General features: G+C 49.8%; 1 protein-coding gene across 1 annotated transcript; it reads right to left on the bottom strand.

The window, feature by feature from the left end:
- Positions 1–10922: 10922 nt before the first annotated feature.
- Positions 10923–14878, bottom strand: BO82DRAFT_405535 (uncharacterized protein; the record flags this gene model as incomplete). The annotated part of the gene is made up of 3 exons (XM_025639495.1): positions 10923–12589; positions 12654–12982; positions 14859–14878. 3 exons carry the CDS (start codon positions 14876–14878, stop codon positions 10923–10925), a joined length of 2016 nt encoding a protein of 671 aa, XP_025488377.1.
- Between the last annotated feature and the right edge of the window lie 3761 nt (positions 14879–18639).

Below are 18639 nucleotides of genomic sequence, written 5' to 3'. Positions count from 1 at the left end.
GGGGGAGAAACGTCTGCTGAGAGGCTGTATGATTATCCATCCTCAGGGGATTAATCGGTTTCGTTATCTTTGGTTTTTCTTTTTTTTTTTTCTTTTTTTTTTTTGTTGCTGTTCTTTAATGAGCGGAAGGTCGGAAGATTAAACCCTCGAGCACTATGATTCTACCATGACATAACACTTCATTGGGACAGCCGAATATATTGCACATGGGAATGGTGACGAGCATGGGTAAATGGAGGAAGAGAAGAGGGGAAGGACAAGGAATAGGCGCCGATCGACCAGGCCTGGACCTGGGAATACGAATGGCGCATTAATCTAGAAACCGAGGCGGCGGTTGTCTAGGCCGAATGGAAAGGGTACTTGACGGCTGTAGACCGGCGTAGATGAACCAGCCAACTCTAGGAACTATAGAGAGGCTCATGACGCGGGACGATGTTGCGCAATCGTCTGGTGGACGTGGAGGATGATGCTGACCTCATGGTCTATCGAGATAATATCTGGCGCGACAACACGGTGAAAGACCGGGATTGAAATCCCCAATGGCTGGATTATACAAGGGACAAAAGCTAAGAAAGTGGTAAGTTGTCGAAAGAAATCAATAGTAAGGGCATCCTGTCATCCCCGGCAGGACCAAGAGATCACGCGTGAGATCGAAGGAATGACCGAGAAGGGGCGCAAGGGAACAGATGCCGTATCGATCGGCGCAAAGGTCGCTAAGCAAGATTAAATGCTGGTACGGAATGGGTTTTGACGGCGACTTTCTGTCTGCGCGTTGAAGCCCGGGGGTTAGGGAGCAAGGGCTCTGCTCTCACCCACTCTCGTCGCTGTGATCGAACGGCCAACGCAGAGATCTGGTGACCCGGAGATCGACAAGTCGCCAGGTCCTGGCCAACGACGACAGAGCCGGGATCCAGTAGCTGCAGCCACAAAAAGTACCTGATCCGGTTTGAAGACGGGAGGCGCTGGAAGGCGTTCTTGTTTCTTGTTGCTGTTGTTGTTGTACTCCGAGGTTGTTTAGGAGAAGGAAGAGAAGGAAAGATAGAATGTCAAGGAGGGGAGTACAAATGACGTTGAATGGTGACCACGTGATGGCTGCTCATCTGTTCTACCCCCGTGACATACTCCGTCTTGATTTTCGCTATTCTGAAATCTATCATTCATCAAGACGATAATCTTGAAAGGTCCACTGAGGCGACGATCATCAAGCATCGCGGGGAAAAGAAGTCTGGGGAAACTGTGACCATAGTTAGTGAACGAAGTGGATCGATCTGTCAGAAAGCAGCAGAAACTACTGCAGCTTCTTCCACTCTCTAACGTGGAGTGGGACTGCAGTGGTCATAAACTGCTGCCGAATTGAGAATCTGTTGCAAATGCTTTCTCTCTCTCTGCAACATCCAATCCTGATACATAGGCAACGCATTGCTAATCTCATACGACACCGGCCACAAGAAAAGACAATCTCCCCGATTGGAACAGGCAATGAGTCCGAGGCGAACGCGATCAACAAGAAAGCAGTCAAGGCTGCAGTCACCCTCATGTGCACCATTGATCGTTGCCACGTAGAGGGCTGCACTTTGTTTTGCGCAGTCCCCAAACGTCGACCGATGTTGCGTTGTCCACTGTTTCTGTCGGAATACAGAGACCGTCTGATGATGCCTGTGTCCCTGCCACCTTGGCTATGTGATAGCATTCAGGATCGTGCTGTAGTCACCCACCTTGAGGCGCGAAACCGGAAGAAACACCCCATTCTTGATGGAGAGCTTCGACCTTCATGGTGCATGGAAGATGATATGAGATACATGCTTTTGGATAAGCTGGCTGACCACCACCATTTTAATGGGTCAAATTTGCTTTTTTTTTCTTCTTGCCTCTATGACGCCTGGGTCTAGATGCAACAGCTTCAAGCCACAAGCAATGCTATATTGACTCCACAAAAGATAAAAAGAAATGGCCCCTATGCCCCCTCCCCCATCTGCCGCTTGAAACGAGCCTTAGGTGGTGGGTGCACTCCGTGCACCGAACTCACAACACCGTTGCATGCAGGAGGTGGGGAGTCGGGTTCTCCGGCTTGCATATGCATCATGTAGCATCGTTGTGGCATGAAGAATGAATGGTCAAAGACAGTGTGGACAGTGGTGACCCGGCCAATGCGTTTGCAGATAGTTATGATAGAGAAGGAAACAGTCTGGTTGGCGAGAAGTAGACTGGCAGGTGCAACACTCCAATTGTACATGACGATTATCGATTCGATCATCGGTGACTTCATCTCTCTTCCTTTCTAGTAGATCTTAGGGGCAGGCAGGCAGACAGGCAGGCAGACTGACAAGCAAAACCACAAGTAGTAATCCGGAGATAGCCCTCCGTACCTAGTACAGTGCAAGTACCTCTGTTTGTAAATGAGACTTTCAATACACAATCAAAACGAGAACTTTTGAGAAACCCAACTGGAAGTAAAGAACACCCCCTCCCCTCTCCTTCCCCCCCTTCTCTCTCTCCCCCCGCAGGTGTACCGATGGATTGGAAATCCTTCCAGACCACAGAAACTCTCGATCCCGATTGGCAGGTACGACATGGGCTGCATTTGCGTATCACTGAAAAATCCCGACAGGTGACCTCTTTTCTTTGGTAGCCAGCTAGCTTAGTTACGAAGTAGTTTGCGACCTCCAAAGCCGACCGACCGACCGAACCTATCCACAAGCCACAACACCAAAGAATCCGGTATCTCGAGATTAAACCTGCTGGCGGTGGTGGAAGGGGAAAAGCCTCACTCATAGAGTACTTCCCCCCCCCCCCTCGCCCCCCGCCAAATCATCGTGCCTGGTTTAGGGCTCCTTTTTCTGTGTCATCAAATTGTTCCCCGCCCGCCGCCGCCTCCCCCTCACTCCCGGAACACACACAGGGCTCTCGTCGACCATGATTCGTGGGATCAATCTGAGCGACTACTCGTACTGTACTGTGTATCTAGTATGAATAGGTAGGTGAATACCGGAAGTATTGACCCACTGAAGACTTAGTATACCCCTAGTATGAGGAATTAGATCGGTACCGTACATGACCCTCGACGTGGACGCAAGTCCTGTACCCTGGTTCCCGAGTCAGCTGACTCGATGCTATCCAAACAACAATAAAAGGCACACCTTAACGAGTGAGTACTGTACAGTCCGAAGTACTTGTGGCCATGTGGGGACTAAGTCCACGACTGACACGCGTATACGCATTTGGGATATCAATGTTTTCGATTACAGAGTACAGTACAGAGTACATGCCGGTGGCTCCTCAACCCGGGGAAAGGAATCGACCAAGTCTGGACGGGACGGTTGAGATCTACGGATGGTTGGTCTAGGCTGGATTGCTTTTCTCCATCAGCCTGGATCCATATAGATTCGAGATTTCAAGATTCAACGAAAAGTCACCAGACCAAACGCCTTCCCGGCAAAAAGAGGGACGAAAAGGCAAATCGAGAGGCTGTAAGTGGCTCATTTTTTCCAAAAGCGCAATTCATCTGCCAGCTTGTTCCTTCAGCACGAACCAAAGGCCCGCGGTCCAGAACCGTCTCGACATTCAGAAGTAAGCTTGGAGAAGTCGAGGAGTTTATTTCTCCGTGATTACTCCGTCCATACATCCCCTCGGTCGAGGCCGGTCAGGGTCCTTACTGTACACGTAGTTCAACATTTAAGTAAGAGAGGGAAGCAACTCATCTTAGCCGGACCGACAAGCCCATAGGGTGTACATTACGGTCATAGTCCGATGGAGAAGAGGTTCTCAATATAGAAAGTTTGGGCGCACACAGGGCGCAAATCTAAAGTTGGTGATCAAGAAAAACGCGCGGGTGAAGAGATCCGATTTCCCCGAACAAAGTCCCTCTTCTCACCAATCATCGAGTCAATCAATGGGAAGAATAGCAACCCGCACCGCACCTCAATCTGTAGCACCCTCCATCATCTTGGAAATCTGCCTCATACCGATTTAACGGATTACCACCGAGTCCAATCGTGACGGTTACTGTTACTTTGAACCTCCAGTCGTTGCCATTGGAAATGGGGTTTCGTTTCTGCGAAGATGGGGAAAGGCTGGCCGCCCCTCTCGAGTCTCGACAGGTACAGTACAAATGTCAGACATGCAATTATCATGCAAGCAAGTTAGTTTGTTGTGTGTTGATGAATGACTCCATCTAAAAGCAGCGGGGGTTTTGCTGTTGCTGCTGCTGCTGCTGCTGCTGCACTCACTACACCAATTCGGAGCAAAGTCCTCCGTCTTTCCCCTCTCCCCCCTCCCATCAGCCTCCACCCCAGAAACTGACGTTGAAGCCCTCTCTCCCACTACGTAATTTCCCAGATTCTGTGCAATGTTTGCCTGATACCTCTATACTCAGAAAACAGAAACCGGAAGGGAATGATATCTGTGCCAGAGACAAGCCAGAAGTATAGACCAATCCATAAGTTAGGTAGTCACCGACGAAACGCCAACGCTAGCTATGGTCTGCCGCAAAGCTTTGACGAAGAAGCAAATAAGCCCGCACCGGAATAAGCAAATATCGATTCAAAAGCGGAAACTATCTTAATCGAAAGGCAACAATGGCGAGGTGGAAGAAGGGGGGGGGGGGGGGGATCTCAATGCTTCTCGTCTAAGTCACCCGTGTCAGTCAACATGCATGCATGCTTATGCAGCTGAACTGCTAGTAGTAAATAAACACACACATACACGGCTGGTCTCCCAGGAACCGCTTGAGGGCGGTCTGCAAGCCCCCAGCAGCAACTGTAAGTATGAGTAATCGTACGGAGTACTATCCGGACAGTCACCACGGGATGTGAGGGATTGATGCGACTGACCATCAATGATCATCCACAAGTTTTCTGGCTATGCAAAAGGAAACTACATTCATCTCGCCTTCCATTGGCCCATTGCGAAAGGGACAGAAAATCCTCAGCCATGGAGCTGTATCCGGACAATCCTTCTTCCTGCATACAACGTACTAATACATACCAGTAAAACTATGTGACCGCTTGTACAGTAGCCCCCGCATAGGTACTAGACTGTATGAATGGTACCAGGTATCCGGTAATACCAAGGCCGCAACAAGCCATCCGCGAGCCGCTGCCCAGCGCCCACGCAAGTAGCGCATCGGCTTGACACCCATGAAACGAAAAAGAAAAAAAGCAAAAGCATAAATACCGATCTAAACTGATTTAGGCTTCCGATTTGCAGGCCTAAGCCTCTTCTAGAAAACTTCTCGAATGCCCGACCTGAATATGGAACCAAAACCCAGACCCAGAAGAAGTCAAAAATGCTGGGTTTTTGGGGCTCTGATTCGCCCAAGGGGGGCACTTGACTGCGTAGTCGATTCTTTTTTTCGGAGGGTTGGGTATAGCCAGGGCAGCCTGGATAGTAGGATTTTTGCTTTGCCTTATGCGGAAGATGCTTGAGATCTAGTAAGCTCAACTCAGCTCAGCTAAATTACCCGCGGTATTTTTGAATTTCCGCATCTTTTCGGCAGGACCATCGGATGCGGAGGAGAGACTAGGTTGAAACGAAGAGTGGTAGGTGTAAGTTTCGGGGGGATGTAGTTACGGAAGTAGGTTAGTTGGTGGTAGGTGGTGTTGGGTGGGTAGTGGAATTGAAGGATATTCGGCTCATGTGACCACCCCGCGACTCGGGGCCATCGAATCATTGCTTTGGCGTGTGCTTCGGTAACAGGTTTTTGGTTGCTAGTCATCGACACATAGGTTGCATTCAGTATTTGACATCTAAATTTCAGTCCTGAAGAATGAGGGAACTCGTTTGAACGTAGACTGCGGACATGTGCGGTAGGTTGGCAAATAGAAAGAAGGTGTCTAAGAAGATCTGTGCTTGATACTCCATGCTCTTACCATTGTTTCTGTATCTGTAGCCCTCGATGTATCAGTATAGTATTACCAGTGATGACAGAGAGCCCCGTACATTGGCTTGGTATCGAGTCAGGGTCATCCATACCCCTTACCATCCCACAATACCAATACATTGTGCAAGCTATGACCATAATGACCTAGACATAACGCGGCATACCCCAGTGGCTGGTGTGGTGTAGATTGCAAGTGGGCTACACTAGAATAGTAGTCAAGTCCGACCAAGTGGTATGAGAAGATTGCAAGATGCCAATGCTGCCCAACCCTCGGGATAGGCCCGCTCGAATCGGGCTCCCTCCACTAGCTTCTAAGTCTTGTATAGTGTCAAGATTTCCTATTGAGGCGCGCAACGGACTTAGGTTGAAACTGGAAGGAGCCAAGACAGTCGGACGCAGGAGCTTACGCCACGTGATACGGCAGAAAAGGACGCGCGACCGGCCCGGTGGTAGTAGCGGACAGTGGCCTGTTTTGTCGGCGGTGTGATGCCACAACGAGCGGCTGTTTTACTTCGGTTTGAGGTGGCGGTGCTAAGGATTACGGCTTCTGGTGATGGTGATGGTCGCGGCCACCTCCGAGACCCCGTCACGCGTTCAGGGCCCAAGGAGCGATGTACTCCGTCGGAGGCAAAGAAAAATCATCTGGTCGGCCCGGTCTAGAAGGTCTCTGATGGAAGACAATAACAAGGAAAATAAAGTATGTGCAGCGGTTGCAATGGTGTGTGGTTGCGCCGAGAATACCCCATTCTGCAATGCAGAAAGAAATGATGTGCATCGGCATGCCGAACTGAAAGCAGGAGTCGGTCCGAGACTTGACTTTTCCTTGCCTTGCAAGCGAAGGAAGAGAGTACGGAGTGAAGGGAACCGGTTCGCGATGACATCTCTGCCAGGGGCAGAGTGGGAAACGACGTAATTGACTTCGGAAAGTTCAGACACTTGTTCGAAGAATTAGATTATGGGCGCACTGCTTGTTTGCTCCACTTCCGGCCTCGTGGTTTGGATCAAGTCAAGATGGGAACAAGATTGTTTCGTGTCTATTAAGGTTGTGGTGAAGTTACACCGCGAGGCCTCCCGGTCGCGGAAGGTTGCTGACTCAGGATACCAGGACCCCAGAGAAGGGAACGAAGGGAGGTGTACCTACTAGTACAGTACGACGGTACATAGCAGGTTACCATCAATCTTGTCAGGGCTGATACAGCGTTATCGTATAACAGGATGCATCGTAACCGGTGAGGAGAAGAGCCCTCGACTACGAATCATCTTGCTGCCCGATCTCAAGAGACACGATCCACTTGGTAAGGTAATTTGACCCGCAATGGAAGGAGAAGACCTGGTTCTGAGACTGACATTTGGATAAGGTCTGGAGGGACTCCGAGGGAGAACTGGAGGAGTGAACGAGTCCAGCTGAGGAAAGTCGCGCTGCCCCGACCTTTGCAGCGCGACGGTAAGCCCGATCAGGTAAAGCTCCCCTTCGGCCCAAGGTTTTGGTGGTTCATCTTGGGGTTCTCGGGATCCACCGGCTTGGTCTGGAAGACAGAGAAGGGAAGAGAGAGGAAAAAAAAACCAACCAGCCGCAAAGCGATGCACGGTCGGCTGCTCCACGTTTTCGGGCAGAATCGGACCTTCCCCTCCTCATGCTTTTGCCAATCAATTGGTGCAGAGCCATCGGAAATTCCAGGAATATGTGGGGTCTTCCTGAAGAGATTCTGTGCCCTCTGATTCGAGGCTCTGCTTTTCGTGCCTTTTTTTTTCTTTTTGGCTTTTTGCTTTTTGTATTTTTGCATTTCTTTTTCCATTGTTTGATTGTTCGATTGGGAAGTCGATTTCTCAGAGAGGAACGGCCGTTGAGTGGATCTATCAATATACGGACACAGACGAGATGCAGTCATCGACTGTCCTTCCCTACGACCAAGAGACCTGAATCAAGTCGAGCAGCAATTCAAGACATGAAAACGGACGGCGGCGATCCGGTGTGTTTGAACTGGTTGGCAGGGCAGAGCAATTAATAATGATCCCGGGTTACGTCATGGGTGCTTCAGCAACCAAGATTGTCAGTGCGCACGCGGACATCAAATTTAGCTCCCCCGCTTAGGTCACTATGAACTATGAACTTATGAAGGGACCTGCACACACAGACACACACACTATACACTAAGTGCATAGTACATAGTACAGCAGTACAACATACTTACGTATGAGACGATGACCACGAGCAGTCCCAACTACCGGGTAAGGAAGAAGGATGAGTTAAGATGGTGGGCTCGAGGTAGATCAATGGATCTGGTCCCAGAGTGATCTCTGTGCGCTCCCCGGGAATTACTCCATGCAACACGCACGCAGATGACTTGTCTCCCGCCCTACACTTCGAGTCTAGAACTTGTGGTTGCATTGATCGCCTGTCGATATCCTCATATTCGACAGAAGAATCGAATCGAAAGCCTGGAGACAATGCATCCTTTCGTAACTATGATTAGTAGGCAGTCGTAATAGTATCGACCTACCGAGTTAGTTACCACGAACGACCAAACCTCCCTCCCTCCACAACCAGCTCAACTCTTACCCCATATGCTTCTCCACGCACAAGCACATGCTTGTCAGTGTCAAGTCTGTTACCACATTCCACAATACCAAACTGACTATGAGTAAGAAAAAGAAGTTTCCCTCCCCGAGAACCGACCCCAGTATGTCCCCTGATTTCGACATGGACATGGTGACGCAAGGGGATCGAATATCAAAAGGGGGTCAATCCATCCACGGTCCATCCCCCCTCAGCTGATATACCAAGACTTTGAAATTGCGACCGATATAGTTACACACCACAATCCGATAGACTTTCCTCCAGATCAAATATCCAGTTTCATTCTCGTGGACTCCGACCAGAAAACAAGACAAGAGAAAACAAAAGAACATGTCTGAAACTGAAGTCAATGATGGATAGTTGCTCCCGAAGAGCCATCCACCGCCATCACCGACACACCATCAACCACATCGACGGCCACTCTATCCTGTCCGTGTCATCATGAAGTACTTACTATATTTATCGCAATACTCCGGACCCAGGAAAGCAAAAAAATAGAACACGATCATCTCCGTGGATTCCCCGACCGGCTCTTCCGTACGTGCGTACTTTACTTCGTCGATCTGCGGTGTGTTGAGGTTGTGGTTCACATTCTCTTCTATCCCGTCATACCCTTATGTCAATGACAGTTCATCAACTGCTGCCTCCCCGAATTCGCCTCCAGTCAATTACACAGAGTCATCCCCTCGACCTTGGGAATACATCATTGGTTTGTCTTTCTTTCAATATTTCACACCCGAACAACACTTCCCCATAGGAAGAGATAAGAGTCCTAAATATGGCAACACCGGGGGAAGCCGCGGGCAAGATCAAACCACAGAAAAGCAAACCACCAAAGGAAGATTAACTTTCTTTCAACGAAACTGACTCGAGTAACATCGAGTTCCTCGAGTTTCCTTCCAATTTCAATCATAACCACTGATCCCGCACCCTCCTTTCCCTTCTTCCCCTTCCTCTTCCTTGTTAGTCTAAAAAGTCCTTTGAAGAATATCTCCGAGAGCCACCACCACCCCCCACCCCAAGAAAAAGATGGTGGGATGGTGGGATCGTAATATCGGCGAGGCGACAGGGGAGGCGCGCCCGGCATGTGAAGAAGCGATCTGTGCGGATTCTAGATCGTGACAGGGATATTGTTTTCCTGGTCACAGGTAAATCCTAAGGAGGTACTCTGTATAATCATCAGTAAGCACAGGCACAAGCACAAGACAAGGCAGAAGAGAGGAGCTTTGATCTTGTAACCTATATGTAGTGTACATGTAGGCTGCGATGGCTATGGCTATGGCTATGGCTAGAACACACGCACACCCGCCTGGCCCGTCCTAGCCCCTCTTTTTTCTTTTTTTCTTCTCAGCTACCTAGTAATATGCTAACGCAGTAACATGCTGGTCTAGGTTCCGGCCTCTCCTTACCTGCCTGAATGAGAGCGGGTGGTTTGAAGAACACCAGATAGGATAGTTAGCTGGGCTGCTGGGCAGGTCTGTGCCCCAAGGAGGGAGGGGGGACAAAAAGGTGATGATTACGACTGACGTACCTAATGCCTTGTCCAGATCTAACTTACCTAGTAAACTTAACCACCTCCTCATCCAAACAATGGCATTCTTGTCTGGGCTTGACTCATCAAACATACGACGCAAATGTCTTACTTCTCGGAAACGTTGTTCTTCTTTGTTGTGAATTTTTATTCCAAATTTTGCTTCTTCTTTTGGAGCTTCCTCCATACACAGCGGTTGGGTAGATGAGAAAAAGAAAGTATCAAGTAGCGTACACGGCATGTGCAGGCCGACTCAAGAGCCGGCCAGTGAGCAAAGGAAATTCGGGGAACGTGGTATCTGGTATCAGCGAGGCGTAAAAAAAAAAATCAACAAACGGGCTATTTCAAAGTATGCAAAAACGCAATTCAGTTTTTTTGTTCCGCCGCCTGGATCAACGATGAAGAGAAATCCAATCGACCGCTCGCGCATCAATTCCACCCAGAATAAGCATAAGAGTTGAGGAAAAGTAGAGACCCTTTTTCTTTCAAGGTGTCTCCGCCGACTGTGCATCGCCGTAGAAGAGAACTTCATCTGTACAACAAGATTAATTGTGTAAAAGACGCTTAATCCCCCCCAGTGGCCCATGTATAAGGATAGCAGACAGCCACACAATGCAAGGTAAAGATAGCAAAAGCAAAATAGCAATGACCCGAAAGAGAAGATGTTCAGGTCGAAACGCAAGGCCAGATGATTCCGAAGTGCGCCAATATGCAATGCAGTCGTGATGGTACGTGTCACAAGGATGATAATCAATCGATGGTCTTTACATGTTGGTGAAAAGGGAAAAAAAAAAACAGAAAAACAAAAAGGCGTTCGATGATCGGGTATCACTGTCAATGAACGATATCCACCAGATAAGAGGATGTGTTATGACACAAAATTCGAGGATAATCGAAGATCGAGGTATAGCGATCGTAAGATCCAAGGGAAATGTTTACCATCCTTTCACATGGTATTCCCAAGGTCCAAAGTCGGTGTAGTGATTCCAAGAGCCGGTCTTGTCCTTCCCTTGGCTGGCGGGTTTAGTTACGGGACCTGCATTTTGGCCTGAGGCTTGACCCTTCTGAGCGCCCTTGGGACCAGGATACTCCTGCAAATTGGCCATATCGTGGGCGGTGTGGCGTCGCTTCAAAAACGCATTAGCGGTGGCGCTCTTCTGCTGACGCTCCCACAGCAAGTGGCGACGGAGAGACTCCGTCAATTCGGTAGCCAGCATGTTCCGCCGAGTCGTGCGGGGCGAATGAGCGATAGCTTGAGGCGTAGGCTTCATGACAATCGGCTTGGACCGAGGAACATCGGGACCGCGCATCGTAAGACTCTCCTCGTCGTCGTCGGGCGGTGAAGCCGGAATGGAGGGGCCGTTGGGTGAAGTGAGGCGGGAGCGCTGAAGAGCCGGGGTTGACCGGGATGCTGCGCCCATTTTGGTGGGTTGATGCATCATCATGGTCAGCATCGAGCGACGCGAGACGAGATTTGGTCGAGAATCAACGCGTTGGAAAAGCTCGCGCTCCTCAACACTAGACCGGCCGCTTTCTGTGACCGAATCCTCCCAATCAGAATCCGAGTCATCCTCGATGGCGCTCTCCGAGACTTCATCGTCGGTCTCAATAGCGTCTTCATGTTCCTCGAGCCGTTCCCGAGTGGGTTTGATGATTCCGTTCTCGTCTCTGAAGGAGGCGACCTTCTTCTTCGGACTTTGGTTGCTCGAGGAGGGCTTGCTTAATTCGTCCGATAAGGAGCTCCGGTGAGGACCTTGCATCGTGATGCGATCTTCAAAGGAGCTCTCGTCATCTCCAGAGGAGCCTCCCAGTGTGAACATGCCGCCCTTCTTCTTGAAAGGCATAGGCTTAAGTTGTCCCGATTGCTTGGCTGTTCCAGGCTCGGGTGCCAATCTCGGCTGCGATCGGTAGGATGAGGATACAAGCGAAGGAGAGAATCCACGGACGATGCTCGGGGACTTGATTAATTCACATCTCATGGGGATAATGCCGGAAGAAGAGACACTGGTGTCGGAAGCTGCAGCGCAGGCACTGTTGTCGCTCTCGTTGCCCTCGGGCGCTGTAGTGGAGCACGACTCTGTCGACTGGTTCTGCGGTTGGTGAAGAGGATACGGTGGCGGTGAGGGCGTCCGCTTCGCGGTAGAGATGGTAGGGGAGGAAGGAGTGGGAGTGGACGGGCGTGGGGTGATATCCACAACAGGAGGAAAGGGAGTAGTCATCGATTGGGGAGGAATAGGCTCCAAGCTCTTCTTCTCCTTGATGTTCAGCACCATACGTTCCAAACCCTCGGATGTGATATGCTTCTCTTTCCCGCGAGCCAAGCTCAAGAGAGGGCTTGAATCCTCACGAACAACTGCAGGCTTGAGATCAAGCTTCGACCGCTTGATGTGCTGCTCAATCCTGTCAGCCTGGTCGGACGCGGCAGATTCGACACTGGCGGAAAGTTCTGGCATGTCCGAGGTGTCTGTGCGAAGGAGTGGCAAAACCGAGGCATCGCTGCTAGTCTCCGGTTCCACGCAGAATGTCTCGCGGGTCCAGAGTCTCCAGCTGAGATTCTCCAGTCGACGTCCCTCTTCCATGTAGTCGGCGCATTTCGAGAATACTGGTGCGAAGATCCTAGTCAGCCATCACACAGTAGACTGATTGCAAAAACCGGCAGTGCTTACCCATCCACATTCCATGTAAGCTCTGTGCATTGGCGGTGTCGACTTTGTGGATTTTGGCCGTATCCACTGTCAAAACGGGGGTTGATAAACGCGAAGGCATTTTAACGACGCCACAATTTCGAAACCGGTTTAAGTTGAGGAGTGTTCCTTGTTCCGTCCAGGGACTTTCGGGGTCGCCGTCTCCCCCGATCGTGGTCGTACGGCGCGAAGTGTAGCGAATTGAAGCTCCCTGATCCTCCAGGATGTCGTTGGGATCGAGTTTCTCGGTTCGGAAGTCCCCGATCAAATTGCAGAGATGTCGATTAAGCAAGTAATGGCGCCCCAGCTGCCTGTCGAAAAAGCAGCGGATCTAGATATCAACGATTGTGGTGCAGGATATGATCAGGCGCGAGATGCACGGTCGGAGGCGAGTTCGGATAGAGAATCTGCCACCGAGTGGTAATTCTCTTTCCCGTACGGGTATAGTCGAGGCAGAAAGGTAGAGACCGGCAACGACGAATGGTCGAAGCAATTGGGAACGAGAATTGGAGGTTCGCGAAAGGAGCCGCCGGTCAACAAGGGAGGAGGTGTCGAGTATGTGGGGGAAGGTGCGAGGTTGTCGACGAGAGGCGTGGAGGGAATGAAGAGGGAGAAGAGAGAGAAGGGAAAAAATCGACCGTAGGAATATGGGGGAGGAGAACTTAGTACGCGGTGGAGCGGACGAGAAAAATGAGGAAAGGGAAGATAGTTAAACGACGGGCCGGTGGAGACTTTGAGATTATGGGACGGGGGGGAGGGGAGGAAGGAGGGCGTGGGAGAGAACAGTAATTCGGTATGAACTGGTAATGGTACAAGGGGAAAATGAAAGGAAATAAAAAATATGGGAAAATGTGGAAAGTATGGAAATATGGGGGAGTTGGACGGTGGCCACAGGGAAAGAAAAGTCCGATGAAGGGTGTACAGTCAGTAAGTACAGCAAGTACCGAGGGAAAGGAATTGTTTCAATGGGCATGGCGGTAAGAGAGAAGAGCAGAGAAGAGAAGTAGGTACTGTATGCCCTGTACGGTACGTACTGTATGTACAGGGAAGGGATCCTAGCCGCGCCTCCTTCTTCCTCCCTCCATTTCCGTGGTCCCGGAATCTATGTATGGAGAGAGCGGGAGAGTACTCAGAGTAAGTAGAAGGCCAGGTGGGCGGGCGTGTGTGAATGTGTGTGATTGTTTTTCTCATAATTCAGAAAAGAAAATAGATTTTCTCTTTTTTTTTTCTTTTGCATTTTTTATTTCCTGCATTTTTCCATTCTTGGAATGGTGATGGTGGTACTTCCGGAGTACCCCCGCAGGGCGTCTGGTATCTCATACATTGTCATGACTAGCGTAAATTTACCGGTCTGTTTCCGGAGTGGGGCTACGAAAACAAAGTACGAACTTGTTACCCTTTTGTATGGGACCTCGGAATGATACTCAATTCTTCCCACCAGAAGGGTAACTTTGGCCGGTGAACGCGGCGGCGGCTTCTCTCTGCTTCCCTCAAATACTCTACTTGTTTGTACTTGGCTGCAACCGATTGAGGCTTGACTCTCTCGCTAATTTTGGTACCGGATAAAGTATGAAGGAAGACTTTCCCACCCTCCAGGCATACCTTCTCAAGCGATAGAGGCGGTATTCCTGCCAGGAATATATTTTCAATACTTTCTCCTAGTATACAAATCAATCCAAGGTGACTGCATTACGTATCACAATCAGCAAAGCACTCACCGCGCAGGGGATGTTCTAGACAATCGTTCACAACAAAGATCACCTTGTCCTGTGACCAGCTTGACCGCTGACTAAGGTCGCGAGGGAAACCTCCGTTCACTAACAGAACTAACCTAACGACGGAGTACCGAATATACACATTATTACATTGGATGAGTTCAACCCCGTCAATTCCGTCGGGTCACTTGACTTCCCCCCAAAAATGGATCCCGAACGATTGGCTTAGACAAGATACTGCTGATATCACTCCGCACTTGTCAACTCGCCTACAGTACCACTATTGACAGACCTAATGAATATAGCCACTTCCATCATTGTTTCTAGTGCCCTTCAGTCCCCTTTCAATGTTCCCTTCCCTCCTTCCACCCCCAACCCCCCCCCCCCCCCCCCTGTCGCTGTCAATTCTAGGCACTTACTGCCTAAATCCATTTCTCGCCTCATCAGGGGCATTTGACAGTTCATCTCTCACCTGCCCTCTTCGGTGGCCATTTCGGTGTCTGCTGACTGTCACTGTTTTGTCGACTACTTTCGCCACGGACCTAGTTTTCGGGTGCATATCCAGCTTCATAGACCCGTGGACCTTCTACCCTTGACACTTGGGTCTAGCCACGTTTTTATTCCCGAAGATGGGCCAATATCGTCGGTAGCTGGTTTCGTAGCTGGCCTCGATCTGATCCCGAGGCATCTCTGCCTGATCTTCTTATCCATTCAATCTCGATGTATGTTATTTGTTTCAAACAACGACAACCAAAGAAAACATTGCCATGCCATATGATCTATCAATGTATCCTGCGACAATCATCCTGGCTGAAATGGCCTGGGCACAATCCCCTTCCACCCTCGAACTACCTTGCTGGTACGCGACACAATGCGTACTCTGCAAGTATTCGCCGGTGGTATGTAGTATCTCAAATGCCCCCAGGCGGAGTCGCATACCGGGGAAGAGCGCCGCGGTTCCGATCTGGCTGATCGTCTTACCTACCTAAATAGCACTGACCTTATCTCTTTCTGGTGGAGGTGACGGATGTTGTTGTTGTTCTATCCCCTCTGCAGTCTGCAGCAATTATGTGTCAATTGCCGGGGTTAGAATGTTCTCTTTTCTCCCTTCTCTGCTCCTGGTTTGTCTTCAGGCATTGGAAACCCCGGAGTACGGGTACATACGCTTGGATCATGTGGGCCAAAGTTACTACCGTACCTACCCACGGGCCTGAGGCTTCGTTCCAAATGCCAATCACCAACCGACGTATCTACTTCACATTGATTCATTCGTTAGCTGATATCTGTGTGTGTGTGCGTGTCTGTGTATCACCTAGCGACCAGTTACGTTGAGTATCACAGTGGCTTCATTCCACCATCCACTTTTCCCTCTTCCCGACCCAAGCCATAAGTCACAAGATAGGAGGATTGCCAGCTGTCAATTCTCTCGTCATTAGTGACGATGGATGATAAGAGCCCAACATGGCTATCCCCAGGGAGAGGGGAAGGAATGATTGTGTAGCACCAACGGACATCAATACTACTACTTACTATCAGGCGTTCTATAGATTGATCTGGTGTTAGATTACCCGGCTATCTGGTTTAGGCTTCTTATTAAAGCGCCCCCTGTTTTTTTTGTTTTTTTTTTCACGTCACGGGGCCCTGCAAAAAAAAAATCAAGACCTAACAAAAAATCTCGAGGATAAAACATCCGTTTTTTCCATACTTGGTATAATCAGAGAGACTGAAGACGCCACAAGCTACGATCCTTCGTCGCGGATCTCCAGGTAAGTGGTTCGGGGAACTGGGATGCAGAAGATCCGCCCGATTCACTATCATGAATCAATCAGTCTAATCAGTCAACCATCACTACCCAATTTGTCGTGATGGAGGGGGTAGAGCAGCAATGCAGATAGGGGAGAAAGAGAGAGAGAGAGAGAGAGCGAACATAGGGAGTTAGTTAGCTGACAGCCTTCTCTTGTTTGGTTCTCCTCGCCTGTCAGCCCACGTTGTGTAATCATGTGATGCTCCCACCTGGCAGGTTCTAGGTCTTTAGGTTAGGGTCTGAAGGGTTGAATGAACAGACTAAATAACATCCTGGAGATTCTCACAGGGCGGTTGTAAGATTTGGTTTCATCTTTTCTAGGCGAAGTCCAAGGCACCACCGCAACCGCTACCGCTACCGTTCAAGCTACTCGTAAACGCGGAGAGATTCCTCCATCGGTTCTCGTTTAGCTTATTTTGGCTTTTTTTTTTTTTTTTTTTTTTTTTTTTGGCCTGCCTTTCTCTCTCGCCCTCTTCTGAGCACCTTTCATTTTTCAATCTCTTACGGTGGCTTCTTCCTCCGCTCTCCGTTATTTCCCCGTGGTGGGTGAAAACAGCCGAGTGAAATCCGAGGAGGGAGGGGGGTGGGAGGAGGAACCGCCGCCGCCGTGATGATGCGATATATCGTGCTTACGGAGTATTTAGACCGAAGTAAAGTGTGTATGACCCGACCAACTCGAATCATCCATGGAAGGAAGGGGTAAGCCTCGCAGAATATCGGATATCCCTCTCGAGTTTAGTCGCAAGAGACGTTGAGTTGAGCAAAGAGCCGATCTGCATGGCGTTTTAAATCTTCTGGTCATTTGGACCCGGGATCCCTTTGGATCAACCACGGTGCCTGAAGAGGTCAGCACCTAGAACAACAATGTTTCCGGTGGAGAATGTACGGTGAATGGTTCCCTGTATGGGAGTAAAAGCCTCATGTTAGGAGGGGAGAAGTACAGTACATACATTCGAGCTCTCTTACCCCCAACCAAGGTAGTAAGTAGTCAGTGAGAAAGTATATGTCTTCCTCCCTTTGACCGATGGAAATCGGTTGGATCAAGTCGCACGATCGGCAGGTGTCAAAGCAAGATTCTCGACCTGATAATTGGACCTTCAAAAACACTGCGTCTGTTCTTTTTCCGCGTGCATATTCATGTCTGTCTCTCGAATGCAGACAATAATGTCAATCGGCGTGTGCGTGCGCGCGCCGGCGCCTGCACCCGTCGCCTACTACATACACTATATCAACATCAACACCTCCGGCCCCCTCCAGGCTCCCTCCGTCCCAAGAAGTGTGTCCCCGGGAAGAAGAAGAAGAAGAAGGGTAGCCTGAAGCTAACTTCCCTCTCTGGATTTAGGTTGGTAATTAGCTAAACATCGTGAGCTTATTACTATTGCACTTTCGTTTGGGCGTCCCTTTTGCCTTCCTCGTTACCCCTAGCCTAACTCTCCACCACGTAACTTGTACTTTACCGGGTAATACTCCAGAAGAAGGGAAATGATGCCTGTAGAAGAAAAGAAAAAAAGTGGGCAACAGCTGCCAGGTTGATGATCAGTTTGGCCAAATTGCTCAGCTGCCAGACCTGTCCTGCAGATTATCGTTCCACAATAGCGATGGAGAGCGAGCCACGTAGCTGCGCCCCCAGCCCGCTACTCTCTCGACTGACTTCCGTTCAAGCCTACTGGAAAAGAGAGCGCCGATGCATGGCGGGCATGGCTATGGGCGGATTTTACGGGGTACAGTACATCCACGGTACTTCAGCCCCGGCTAAGCTTATGATAGCCCAGTCCACTGTTCAGAAGCGATGCTTTCTTAAACTCTCCGCCGCATCTTTTTTTTTTTTTTTTTTTTTTTTCTCAAGGCGAAGGATTTTGCAAATGACGATCAAGGGAAAGCCAATGACGATAAAAGGAATTGAAAAAGTGAAACAAGAAAAAATAAGGATCCCGCTATCCCATGATCTCCCTACGTATTTGAGGCAACATGAAGAAACGGGAATATCTCTTCTAGAGGGACGATCTGTCGTCAATTTGGCGTCATGTTCAGGATGACCTTCAGCAATGTTCAACCAGGACGAGAAGGTCGTCAAAGGTATAGGAGCAAAGAGTGTCCCACAGCCGGGGGGCGCCATGGGCAAGGGCATCAATCATCCTTCTCTCCCCCCCCCCTCCCCCGGAAAAATAGACGCAATCAGTCCAGAGCTGACGTCGTTACCAACAGAAAATAGCCGAGGAACTTGAGGAGATCACGCTCTCTGATTTCGACTGACTACGGTAGCGCACTTGTAACTACCGACCCGTTGACTGTGGCGTAGCTTGGGAGCTGTTTGGGAGCTATTGGATTGGGATCGAGACGGAACGCCCGGTGGAAATTCATTTCTCCTGCGGACTCTGCCAGCCCCTTAACGTGGGGGGCGGAGGGGGAGGGGGGCACCAACACTCTCGCAAGCCTGGGGGAAGAACAT

This window comes from Aspergillus uvarum (assembly GCF_003184745.1).
Source record: "Aspergillus uvarum CBS 121591 unplaced genomic scaffold BO82scaffold_59, whole genome shotgun sequence".
Lineage (NCBI taxonomy): Eukaryota > Fungi > Ascomycota > Eurotiomycetes > Eurotiales > Aspergillaceae > Aspergillus > Aspergillus uvarum.
The sequence above is the reverse complement of the archived record's forward strand: the minus strand, read 5'-3'. Positions and strand labels throughout refer to the sequence as shown.